General features: G+C 42.5%; 1 protein-coding gene across 4 annotated transcripts in view; it reads right to left on the bottom strand.

The window, feature by feature from the left end:
- Positions 1–12,746, bottom strand: part of Epac (Exchange protein directly activated by cAMP) — a 38,539-nt gene that overhangs the window by 3,552 nt on the left and 22,241 nt on the right. For 2 of the 4 annotated variants that reach the window (XM_017148350.3, XM_070214164.1), the window contains 10 exons: positions 9,025–9,171; positions 4,589–4,640; positions 4,205–4,302; positions 3,860–3,946; positions 3,652–3,793; positions 3,405–3,597; positions 2,627–2,772; positions 2,233–2,377; positions 1,143–1,319; positions 576–737 (listed from right to left, as the gene is read on the bottom strand). In XM_017148350.3, coding sequence (XP_017003839.2) covers positions 576–737; positions 1,143–1,319; positions 2,233–2,377; positions 2,627–2,772; positions 3,405–3,597; positions 3,652–3,793; positions 3,860–3,946; positions 4,205–4,302; positions 4,589–4,640; positions 9,025–9,171 — 1,349 coding nt within the window. Of the gene's footprint in view, positions 1–575; positions 738–1,142; positions 1,320–2,232; positions 2,378–2,626; positions 2,773–3,404; positions 3,598–3,651; positions 3,794–3,859; positions 3,947–4,204; positions 4,303–4,588; positions 4,641–4,726; positions 5,012–9,024; positions 9,172–11,171; positions 11,286–12,746 lie in introns of those variants that run through there. The other 2 variants (XM_017148354.3, XM_017148353.3) reach the window with 2 other exon arrangements.

The following is a 12,746-nucleotide window of genomic DNA, read 5'->3' as shown; positions in this document are numbered from 1 at the left end:
CTGACTGCTTATTAAACTCATCACGTATTTCGATGCAGATTGTGAGATTAGTTTCAGGCATCATTGACCGGAGCGCCCCTCCTACCAACCCCTATTTCACGGCATTCTGAAAATGCTGACCCAAGTCATCATTGTGGCTTTTGTTTCGACTGAAGTTGGATTGTTCGCCCTGCGCCGAAACGGAAGTGTTGCTTGTTAGCATTTTCTGCTACACTCGAGCCCAAAAGGCCACCCAAAACCCGCTGGCCGGGATCGGGGTCATGTGTAGAGAGGCTTGCGTGCTGCCGGCACTTAAACTGTCGCTGTGGAAATGTTTCGTGCTCCCACCTAGGGGAACGTGACTCGGACGCGAGATGGTCTAGTATAAGAGTGCGCTATTTTTTTTTCGTAATTTTTAAGTGCAGCCTGGCCGAGGAGAGCCTAGCTAAACGGACCTTGGAAACGCCAGAAGCACACTAGAAGGGGATTTAAAGTGGTCAAAGGCCAGGATTAAGCGCTGAGACGTGGCTGGCATTGCAAAAGAACTGACAGAAAAGGAATTTTTCGGTGATTTTTGTGTTGTTTAAAAAGGATATTAATTGGCCAATTCATCAACCAGCTGCACGACGGGCATGAATACAATGTGCGTGAGCAGAAAGTCGTCCAGAAAGGGGTCCATTCCGCCCACCGACTGGCCCAGTCGCGTCTCCAGCAGGTGCTCCAGCATCTTGGCCGGGGTGCCCGACATAACCGTGTATCTGGGAAGAATAGTTAATATTTAGAAAAATATTTTCCTTTCAGAAGTTTACTACAATAATAAATAATAATAAAATAAAAGTTTTATGCAGGTTCAATGTAAGTATTTAAGGAATTTTAGAGAAACTCTTCATCTTAAATTATTAATTTTAATATTCTAATTTCTAGTAAAGTGGCTTCACTAGTAACTAAATGTTTGATTTTTTGTATAATAATCCAGGCATTCAATATAATTATTTCCTTTAATTTCTTCACCAAAAGCGAGAGAATGGATATCAAAGTCAAAGCCATTCCGTCACGGCCAAGAATGACCTAAAAAAGCAAAAACGCGCGACCCATAAAATCAAAACCCAGCCGGGAGTTTCAATTAAATTTGAAGGCACATTAAAAATTGATTAGACACTCACTTGAATGCCGAATGCTGTCCACGTTGCTTGGCCACGCGCTCGAGCACTAAAACATCCTTGCCGTGCTCCTGCAATCTCAGGGTATTGGCCTCCACATCGCGGAGTATCCGGTTGAAGTGTTCCTTGTCCACGCGCAGCAAGTGGCAATTGTTCTCCTTGAGTACGATGGTAGCAGCTCTGCCAGAAGGTTGGGAAAATCATTAGTTTTCCCTTTAAAGATCCGTTTGTTATTAACCTATGCCACAAGCAGCCTGCACTCGATGGGTTTTAAAACCGCATAAATAGCTATAAATATGGAAAATGGATGCGCTTGGCTTTTGGCCTACCACTGAAGAGTCGGGGAAATATTTTAAATTGGATTTCAACGGCAGCCAACAAAACTGCGCCTGCAGTTGGCAAATAAACTCAATCGATATGCGGAATTATTTACCAGACTGCTGATATGAGCTCACAACTCGTGGCAGCGCGATTTATTATATTTGTTGCCGGCAAACAAGCTCTCTGGCCGTTTTAATTAACCAAAAAGCTGGATGGAGCTTAAACTAGTTATCCTTTCAATTGAAGTATTAAAAACGGAAGTGCACGCATATGAATTAATAAACCTACAGATAAGTCGAACATATATATTTATTTCCCATTGGTGAACGTTGTTTATTTAACCAGGCTCTAGCTCTTTGCCGACTAACAATAGAAACCAATTCCATTATTTAGCAACTCTTTGATAGTTCCCTTCCTTTGCCATCCACCCAAGCGACAGCTCAGGAAATGGCTTACAAATTGGACGTGGGCCTTGGCTAATATTTTGTTTCAATTTTCAATTGTTTGCCTTAAACTGGCACACAATGCCGCTTGTTATCTGTCGCTGTTGTGGAGCTTGTTGCCTGTTATCTCGTCCGTTGCACTATTACCCGTCGCTCTGGTTCTGGCCATTGTGGCCATTTGGCCATTGTCGAGACCCGACACACAACAGAGTGGAGAAGAGGCTTAATACACAGATGCTTTCTCAAAAGCTTCAGTCGTAAAGGATGGCCCAACCATTTAGGAATTCAATTGGCAATGACATTGCTCACCATGGTCTATCATCGCTCACCTGGGTGCGTCGTTTATCAAGGCCAGCTTCCCGAAATCGTCCCCAGTCTTCAGAGTGGCAACGGTTCCCTTGCCGTGTATCACAACGTCCACAGATCCCTTGAGTAAGATGTACCAGGAGCGTCCTTCGTCGCCTTGATTGAATACTGTGCACGTTGTTGTTGTTTTTTGTTAATGGTCGTAATGGGTTAAACGTGTTAAGGGATAAAAGTCGTTATTAGTACTGATAACTCTCGCTTCCTAGCTCAAATGGCTGACCCGTTTATTGAGACATAATTAGCCGGGGTTTAATTAAAAAGTTTCCCCAACTTTATCGTTCTTTTTACGCTCTCTCCTTTGGAAAAATTAAATTTTCGCAATCTTAAGAGTTATGAATTCTGCGGCCGGATACTCACATATAGTGCCCGCCTGGGCATGAGCCTCGAACACGAAAATCGACGACAGCTCCCGCTTGATGCTGGTCGATAAGTGGGAGAGTGCGGCAATGTGGACCAGTTCCTCGAAAACCAGCTCCAGCTCCTCCGATGTCCGTTCGTGCGAGCTGTGGATAAACAAATATATCGAATTTAAAGACTTAAAACGATTTCAGCCTGTGAAAATGGATCAATGAATGGAAATGCCATGGTAATCCGTTACGCGGCTCTGCCATTTAATTCTTGATATCATCTGCGAAAACATCTACCAACTCAACTTAAAGTCATGTAAATTGGATTAAATATACACTTAAAATAACTAAACAATAAATCAATTTTAATTTTAAATTTTGTTGTTATTTATTTTGGGAATTTTATTTAATTGACGCACTAATATGAATGTATTTCTTATCTACTTTACTGCGCCGTACCCAATACATATGAGACACTTTCTTTAATGAGTTTTTTATTAATTACTCGCGACATAATTAGCAAGATTTTAAAGACCAATAAATGTAAAATTTTTCAAAATATATATTAGTGATATAATCAAACTATTTCTAAATTCGAGTATTTTATCAGGACTCGTGGTCAGTTTTAGTTGGTTATAAATCACACAACAGTTTTTTAGCATTTTAACACACTTGCACTCGCTGAGGAGTGAAAAATAAATAAATAAATAAATAAATAAAATAAATAAATTTTTTTTAAATTTCTTTTTATAAGAGCCCTTAATTTGTTGAACCCATTCAGTACTTACGGTTTGCGCAATATCATACGCAGCGTGGCGTCCGGTCCGCGCTGGAAAAGAGCGCTCAGAGCCTCGCGGATGTGTTCGTTGGCCGCTCCGAGATCCTCCGCCTGGGGCACGCCCGCTGCCGCCGTCCCGCCTTCCTCGTCGAGGCGAAAGCGGTACAGAAAGCACTTGTCCTTGAAGGGCTGCTCCTTGTTAACTGCAGTTGGATCGTTAATTTAAATCCAAAGTGCATCTATTAGTAATGACCTACCGTGTGCGAGAACTCCTTCCTCGACGAGAGCCTGCCACATGCCAGCCGCTTGGGCGCGGGTGTGGACGATGGGCGCTAGGTTGACCAGCCAGTCGACGAGCTCGGTGCCAGGGGCGCACTTGCGGATTAGCTTTCCAGAGACCTGTCCGTAGGCGGGATAATTAGCATGCCAAAGGCCCCACTCTCAAGACTCCTAATCCACACTCACCTTGCGATCCTTCAGACAGCTCGAATTGTCGGCGACGAGTAGAGTTCTTAGGGCCCAGCCCATGCGGTTCATAGCAGGACTCGGCGTCTGAAAATTTCGAAATTTTCTTTAATTTCCACACCCAAAAGTCCGGCACCTTTGGGTCAAAATGTCAGAGCCAGAGGAAACGACCTTCCGCCCTCATGAATAACACATAAATATTTTGTAATTCCCTCGACAGCTTCTGGAGCAGCAAATTAACTCATTTGTCGTCGTCAATGTCAGGACATTACATTTATAATATTTATGTGTGCTTCAAGGTGGCTTCTCTGGTGCTCTGTTTTTTTTTCTTTATATATATTTTACCTCAGTAATGGGCAGCGCTGGGTTCGGATGGTCGGGACTGAGGGGTCTTTTTGTGGGCGATGTGGCCGCCGCTGCTGTCTGCACACTTGGTCCAAAACCTAAAGTCGCAGCCATGGTGTTAATTAATTAATCCAACTAAATAGCCTAACTAAATTTAAATGCGAGTTCAATAGGCGCAGTCAGTTCGGTTTCTAAACGATGAATGCTCATAAAAGTTCTCAAATTGTGTGCAAAACAAAAATAACTCACGATCAACAAAATGTATTTTTAAAAAATAATACAAAGCAAGCCAATGAAAGCAATTAATCACCGAATGCACACAATATTAGTCACACAAACAAATATTATTATTGTGCGAATTAAACGGAGCTTTTGTGTACATACCGTTCTTTAATTTGCAATTGGTGAATATGTCATTCATCAACTCCTTGTTTTTCTGCAATGAAAAGCGTAAAATGTTCATTAATAGCCTGGCTTTTGTATATCGATGTTCGTGCTTCAGAGGATGCCAATTCCAATTACGTTGCTCATTTCAAATGCCGTCGACTGCGGACGCGTCATCTGCCCACGTTCCAGTCGCCTTCGCCGCTTGACGGCGGCGGAAGTGGCGCCAGCTGTGGCCTTGGTGGCTCCTACTGTGGCCGCCACCTGCTCCTCCCCCTTGGCCTTCCCCTCCCCTTCTCCGCCTCCGCTGTGACGTCGGTAGCGCAGCAGAAGGACGCTAGCGGAGGAGGAGGCTGGGTCATCGCCGGCCACAATCTGGGCGGACCACCGCTGGCGGCCAGCTGACATGTGGGCCAGTCTTTGGGGGTCACTTCACTTTCACTTGGGACCCGAGTTTCAACTAGAGCCACCAGGTAATTGCCGCCAAACGCTTCTCCGCACACTGATAGCGTCCCGGAGTTGACAATCACACAAACGGCCCTGTTCGTTGTTTGCAATTACTTATCAGGCACAAGGGTTGCCGAAGCCCCTACTTTTCACACGTTTCTAACGCCTTAACCCATGGCCCACCATGCGCTGACACCCCTAACAAACTGACTTCAGATACTCTCAGGTGAAACCTTTTTTAAAAGCCTATTGTTATACTGTATTTATTTAAAATTCATTTCAATTTTGTTGATTACCATTTTTTTTCATATAAATTATATGAACCTTGTATCTTGGGTAAAATTACAGGGAAAATATCGAAAAGAGTTGATTGGTTTAGGACTTTGATTGTAAATTGGTTTCTGGGAAAAATATCAAGTTTCTTCGACCAACACAGAGACCTATACGAAAATTATTTGGCTTGGTTAAATGCTTTCACGTTTCACTGCACTGATTTAGTCACTTATATTTAAAACACAATCATTTTAAGCTAAATAAATATACAAATTTCTTGTGAAATCAATTATCAAAATTGTTTTCAAACGATGAGGTTTCTAGGAATTATAGATTGAAAATAGTAATAGTTATTTCAGCTTTTAAATTATTAAACAGCGCAAATATCATGCTTCAATTAATTAAACATTAAAGTGAAAGTGTGTACCCTTCTTTTTATTTATTTTTTTGGATTTCCTCTACCTAAAGAGACTCATTACCTGGAAATGGGTTAAGAGCGAAGCGAAGACGCCTGGCAACACTTGAGGTTCCGCCCGCCGATAAGCAACAAGCGCTGCGTTGGCGTCGTCGTTGACGCTAATTAAACTCGCTTTGCTTATCAAACGCACAGCTCGCCAAAATAAGTGCCACCCACTGGGCGGGTGTGGGCTGCTCAAAGGGGGTTCTAAGGGTGTTCAAAGGGGGTTCGAGGGGCTGCAGAGCCTTCGCCCTGAATGCCAGACACATTAATTGAACCGTGATGTTTCCTGTCGAGCTGTGTATTTCGAGGAAACTTTGCATTGCCTTTGATTGTTAAACCAACCATTACTATGTTATCAAAGCCTTAAAGCCAATAATTGGTTTTTACCCCGCATTCCAAGCGAGAGAAAATATTTAATTTGAATTTAAAAGAAAATTTATTTAGAAGGAGAAACGAAGAATATTTAGATAAGCATCATTTATAAAGCACGCACTTTTGTTATAAATTTAGTGACCACTAAGTTTCTTTAAGTTTTAAAGCTATTTGTTTGAAAACTTTTTGCAGTCTCTCCAGGAGAAAGTTTGTCAGCGTGGCTATCATTTAGATCAAAATGCTAACTAAATTTTTATCCAACTTGGCACATTGAAGCTTTTAATGATTAAATGATAACAAATTCTTACTTTTTATTAAGATTGGTTTAAATTTAAACAGAAAAACACTTAGAAAGAAAGCTTTGTTGTTAAAAACTATGCAAACTTTGTTTTTTATTTCCTTTAACATTACCCTTGAAGAAAACACTGGAAAGCTTTTCTCGGTAAATATCCTAGAATTTTATTTTCCGTTCAATGAAACAGAGAAACAAAACCATCTGCGCTGATACAAGAAAATATCCTTATTTATTGTTTTGCAACTTAACCAAAAGGAAATGAGTGCCAAGCATCGTCAGCAAAGTGCAGACTGCTGAAGGAACATTCTAGTAAATCCTGTGGATTTACCAGAAGTGTGTTCATTGAACAGTGTTCGCAACTTGGATGAAATTTAAATTGAGCGATGCAGCCAGCACGTTGATGACTCAAGTGAATTTTGTCTCCTCCGCCGCCAAAGGCTTCGAAATCCTTCAGAGATGCCCTACTCCCCATTCACCTCCCTTGCGGGTTCACATGTGCAACTTGTGTTTGTGCATAAATAAATAACCCCATGACCATGGACATGCAACTGTGCATGCCACGGGGCTCTCAATAGAGTCGGGGCTGCAATATTTATGGGCTGGATATTACGCAGACCACATGTTGGCCAATTCCGTGGCTGTGGATCGGCGCGCAGAACATAAAGCTCGCCCGAAATTAAATGCAAATATTTAGCAATCAAGTGGCATTGAATCGCATTAGGCAGCCGTAAAATCGAGTTATAGCCGCACACTCGACGGCAATCTGAGAATTTGCCGCAAGTGCCAAGTGTAATTTCCGCCACTGATGCAAGACTTACATTCATCCGCCCCGAGGTTCCGATTGGAAGCGACTACATTTTTCCCATCGCAATCGGAATCGCCATGCCAATCCCAATCCACTCGACTTGGCTAAAACGCTTGTCCGGAATAATTGGCAGCCATTGAATGGTAAGTGGCTGCTAGTTGTTAGTTGGTTTTGGTATTTGGTATTAGGAATTCACTTTTGTGCGCCCCTGGGTCTCGGAGAAATGAGACTGGTAATTAACCCGAAATTCCCTTTCACCCGCCATATGGGACTACAATTGCTTTCACTGGCATTTTCAATTTGGCCCACTCGAGCAAATATTTGCGCACAAATCAAATGCTCTACTAAGGGGCAAAGTGGAATGACAAGTTCCATGAACTCAATGGCTTATATCCCTTACACTCCTTCGAATATTTTCCTATTCCCTCTCAATTTTCCCCCTGATTTTATCGCATTTACGCAGTGGCAGAAGAAATTCCCCAGTTCGCATTTTTATGGTACTGCTACTGCCAGTGGCACTGCATCCTTAGCATCCACCATCCACTTTCACTCGACTCTCCATTGTTGCACACTGCGTATACGTGACATGTGGTGGCCCTGCTGTCGCAGCTACTTTGTTATCGCTCAGCTCAACTGGGTCTGCCATTCGTTGCCGGTAAGCCAATGTCGGGATAATGTTGCAAAATAGTATGTGCCCCAATTTGAGGTTTGCTCCTGCTTCTTTCGTCCTGCCAACAAATAAGGTAAACATACACGTCCCTCACTAATTCTGGCATTGCTAGAATTGTGTTTGTGTGCGGGCTTTATACCTTTTGTGGGAGCCTCAGGGGATGACTTGGGGCTCCCTTCTGAATGGCATTGTTAGTGGGGTCTCTGAATTCCACACACAGTTTTCATATTGAGTTTTGCATTCGGGCACTGGCAGAAATAAAGTGAAAAGTAATCAAATCGATGTATGCCAAAGATTCTAGGTTTGAGTTTGAATTAATTTGGAAATTTTCATCTGTGGCTTCCGTTTTTCCTAAGTGCACTTTTTGACGACTGTGTGGGCCTCTCAAATATTTACATTTTGGCATATGTAAGCCATGTTGTGGTCGACTTTGGCCAAAAAGATGCTTTGCCACATTCCAGCCTTGTGGCTTGCCTCATGCAAATATAATTCCTTTTCCGGTCAAACGCATTTCTGCAGAAATTAAACCAATCGAACCTTCTGAATGGGCAGTTCGTTTGAGTGGCAAGCCTTTCCAATTAATTATCCCATCCCTCGAGTCCTGTCATTCCATTTCAACAGCGCGTAAACATGCAACGTGGACATAAATGATACATTGCAATACCACTACGACTGTCATTACATTCTAATGCCATGCTGTACATAAAGAACTACTTAGGCCACAGGAGAAACTTGGCTTAATTCCCCACTCTGCGGCTAAGCCCCAGCACTTAACACCGGAGGCCCAAATTGCTTGCCATGTGTTCGGGCTTAGGGCCTGGAACTTCATTAGGAAAAAGCTGTCTCCGAACTCGGGTCCTACGAGCCCAACGAGCATCATTAAAGGTTAATTGAAATTTTAATTAAATATTTTCGACAATGACGCAGGAATACCGCAAATAGTCGAGGCCCCCCAGCTCCTGGAATTTCTGCATATCATTTTGGCAACTCATGCCCACAGCAGCTGCTCATTAAAACAGAAACACAAGGAGGGCACACGGATTGATTCCTTTGACAGGGCAGAATAGGGTGGCGAAAATCGATTTGAGAAACTTAAACTTAAGCTTAAACTTACCTCCCAAATGAGTCGGAAGTCCTGCTGCTCCACGCGCAGCAGCTCGCAGGTTGTCTTCGTCACCACGGTGCTGTCCCGCGGCAGGTCGTGCAGTACGGACTCCCCGAATGTGGCACCCACGCCCAGGTTGCAAAGGGTAACTGCGCTCTGCAAATAAATAGGGCCAGAATATCCAGTTAGACAGGGCTGAAGATGCGGTTTTGTTGTGTCTTTATACCCGGTACATTCTGACTGCAAGGGTATATTGCATTTGTTTAAGGTAGATTGGAGAAAATAAATATCTCTACTTAATAGTTCAGACGACGACCAGGGAAATACTAAGTAATTAGCTAAATAATTACTAAATTGTCAGATTCGTTTTTCAACAGGTATTTTCGATCTTATTATTTTCAAGATTGTCCCAATATTAATTATAAATTTTAATAACAGGTAACCCAAAGTCGGAGATCTACGTCTCTTTAATATAAATATCTCTGCAGATTAAACATTCTGTGGAGGCTTGACTACTCGGATCCTGGGCTTGTCTTTTGCTTGTCTTTCTCACACAATTAACGCAAATGGCCGCAATTTGCTCGTGGTGGCAGGGACAAACATTTGCTTAAAACTCGGTAATCGCTCCATTGTTGGATTTCCCGCAAAACCACCGCCGGTGGTGAAGCACTAGAGTGCCCGAAAAGGAAACGGGAAATGCAGCGCTTTTCACTGTCTCCAAAGTAATAAACGCAGTCTAACCGCAACATTGCAATGACATTTTCAATTACCCAGCCGCGTTTGCATCTCCGTTCAGATTGTTTGTTTTCCCACCAGAGACTTCTGGGAGTTCTTGGAGTTCCGGGCCCTGCTTCTTGATACTTGGTACTTTGTAATTCTTGGCCCGAGGGCTTTGCTGCCCCATTTCGACGGCCGGGAAACTGGAACCCGAGAACACAAGTCTTCAAGAATCCAAGCCCTGCCGTGTAATTGGCTTAACAAGTCTTCCAAGCGACCGCAGAAATTGTTAAACTCGCATTAGCTGACAGGGCCAACACACACACTCATGTTTGCCAGCAGTGTGCACAGTTATTACACCTCACTGAGACCATAAAATATACTTTAATTAATTCCCGCTCTGTGTAATTACAGTTGCTTTTGTGGCACCTTTTCTTTTTCGCAAATCTCATTCGCTTTTCTTGTTGATTTATTGCGGCTTTTGTTTTTTGACAAGCGTCAAAAAGAGTCTCCAACAAACACAATCCCCCTCTCCGCGACCACATTAAATTTGATTGCTTTCTAATTTATTGCAGCATTAAAAGTTGACCCACAGACACAGAAACAGAGGGCTGCTGAGCGACAGAAAGAGACGGGGCGAAAGAGGCGGGAAGTGAAAAGCGGCCAACAGAATGAAATTCGTCCACCAGCATTTCCCTTTTGTAATTTCCTTAAGCCGGCGAGAACTGAATTGAATTTGCCGCCCAAACAATAATATTTGGAAAGCTGCCCAGCTTTGTGTTTTCTGTGTGTTTGCCAGTTGGGAAGAGAAGAGCAGTGATGTAATTTAACGATTTGAACCTACATATAAATTTAGGACGTGTAAAACAATAATCTGATTTTATTGTACGGTTTTCCTAGAATTACTATATATATTTGTATGCTTAAAGCGAGGCAAAACCATTTACTTTAATACTGAAAATGGTGATGAAAATAATTTAATAGAAGGACAGGAAAATTATATATTCATGAAAATCTTCAGCAAATGTTGTATTGATTTTGAGAAAAATTAATTTGGGGATAGATTGAAGAATTTGAAAAAGATTATTGGTTTAAAAGTCTTTTCATACAATCATAAATCTGTACTTTAAACGCTTGAAGCAAATACAGGGATGAAAAGATATCTTATCTTAGACCAGCATTTATTGTATCGATGGTCTTCGATTGACACCCAACCCAAGCTGGTGTCGAGAAGCTGAAATAATAAAACGTTTCAGAAGCATTGCAATCGCTATCGAGCGAAATACGGTTATTGCCAGCTTATATCTACGGATGGTGGGGTTTCGCTACATATCTGTATCTATAACCGCCTGTGAGCACGTACATTTTTCTCGTTTTTCTTTTCGTTTTCGCCAGTGGATCTTTTACATAAATGTGGGGTGGGCAATGCAATGTTTTACCTTTGCATAATGTCGCGTTGATTGCTCCACGTTATACGTACAACTGCGACGAAATAGCATTTTCCCTCTCTGTCCCGCGCGCTTCTCTCTCACTCGCACTTCAATTTAGCTTCTTTTTGTGGATTTCGGACAGTCGTGGGGCATTTGTGCATATTCAAATTTGGCTGAGCGACATTTGAAAATATGAAATAACCCACGAAAACAAAAAATACGAAACACACGTTACCCGGATTAAATGGAATTGTTGATGTTTTTGTTTTGGTCGCCGCTGCCTTTTGATTGCTGGACGTGGACGTGAGGTCAAATGGACGACCTGCCACTAACTAAGGTAAAAGGCAAAAGCACGCACTGCCAAAAATATATGGCCAAAAATTCCGGGCCCCACATGCTGACCAGCTGCCATTGATAAACGACATGGAAGCGTGTCACGGCGCACTGCAATTAGGCACTCTTTTTGCGTATTTTTGAAACCATATGGAGAGTGTGCTTCAGTTTCCAGTTGCCAACTATTCCGGCCCGTCTCGAATTTTTTCAACCGCACGGCAACGACTCACGAAGCCAACTGAAACTGAAGTTGAAGCCAACTGACTGCGGCGTCAGCAGCTAAAAATCAGCGGAAGCGGCACATACTCTGTTTGTTGCATGTTCACAACTCTTTTGTGCAACCTGCTGTTGCAAGTTGCTGGAGTGTGGCCAACAGCAACACCTGCAACAGCAATGTAGAACGCCCGATGATAGCTCAATTGACCATATCTGTCTCATTTCATGAATGACTCTCGCAAACTGACAGACAAATATTCGCAATTAGTACTGGAAACCAAAATTGGGTTTGATTTGTAGAGCTCTGATTGAGCAGAGCTCGTATTTGCTCATAATCCAAAGCTCTAGATAAGCGTTTGCTAATTCAGCATTACTCTTTTTGTGTAATTGAAAGAAAAAGTTTTCTTTTATTTTAGGTATGTTAATACATGTGTGCTTTAAAGAAAGTCATGTCATAAAATGTCTTGTTCTTATGAATTTATAACCTTAGGTTCATACGTAATTTACAAGGGAAGAATTACTGCCAACAAAATAGCTGCAATTTTAAATGAATGAGCTGCAGAAAAGGCAAACATGCAATGCAGATTTAGTTCTCCCTTATTTTGCTTGTGTAAAATAGAATTATGTAAAGCAGAGTTTTACGATTTCTACGTCTCAAGTAAGATATCCCGATACTGAATAGACAAAAAGGGCATTGAAAATTCGGTCTGCTGCTGAAAGTGTTCTATTTCCCAATTTGGCTGCACTGACAGCCTTCGCTGTCGCTTGATGCATGCAATTAATCCGCGCTAAAGCTCCGGGCCAAGACCGTGGCCATGTCCATGTCCATGTCGGCGTACATGCGCGTATCCATAGCCACATCCCAGGCCCTATCCATATCCATATCCACAGCCATGGCTGGTGAAACCTAAGCCCGATCCCTACATCATTGTTTTTGGCCAAATGTCCAGTAGCCCACGTCCATGTCGACTTTTTGTTTTGTTCGCTGCCGCGCTTGGAAAACTTTTTACGCACATATGAGCACGCTTCCGTCCG

This window comes from Drosophila takahashii, chromosome 2R (genome assembly GCF_030179915.1).
Source record: "Drosophila takahashii strain IR98-3 E-12201 chromosome 2R, DtakHiC1v2, whole genome shotgun sequence".
NCBI classification, from domain to species: Eukaryota; Metazoa; Arthropoda; class Insecta; order Diptera; family Drosophilidae; genus Drosophila; species Drosophila takahashii.
Note: the sequence above shows the minus strand (reverse complement) of the source record. Positions and strands in the feature narration are given on the sequence as shown.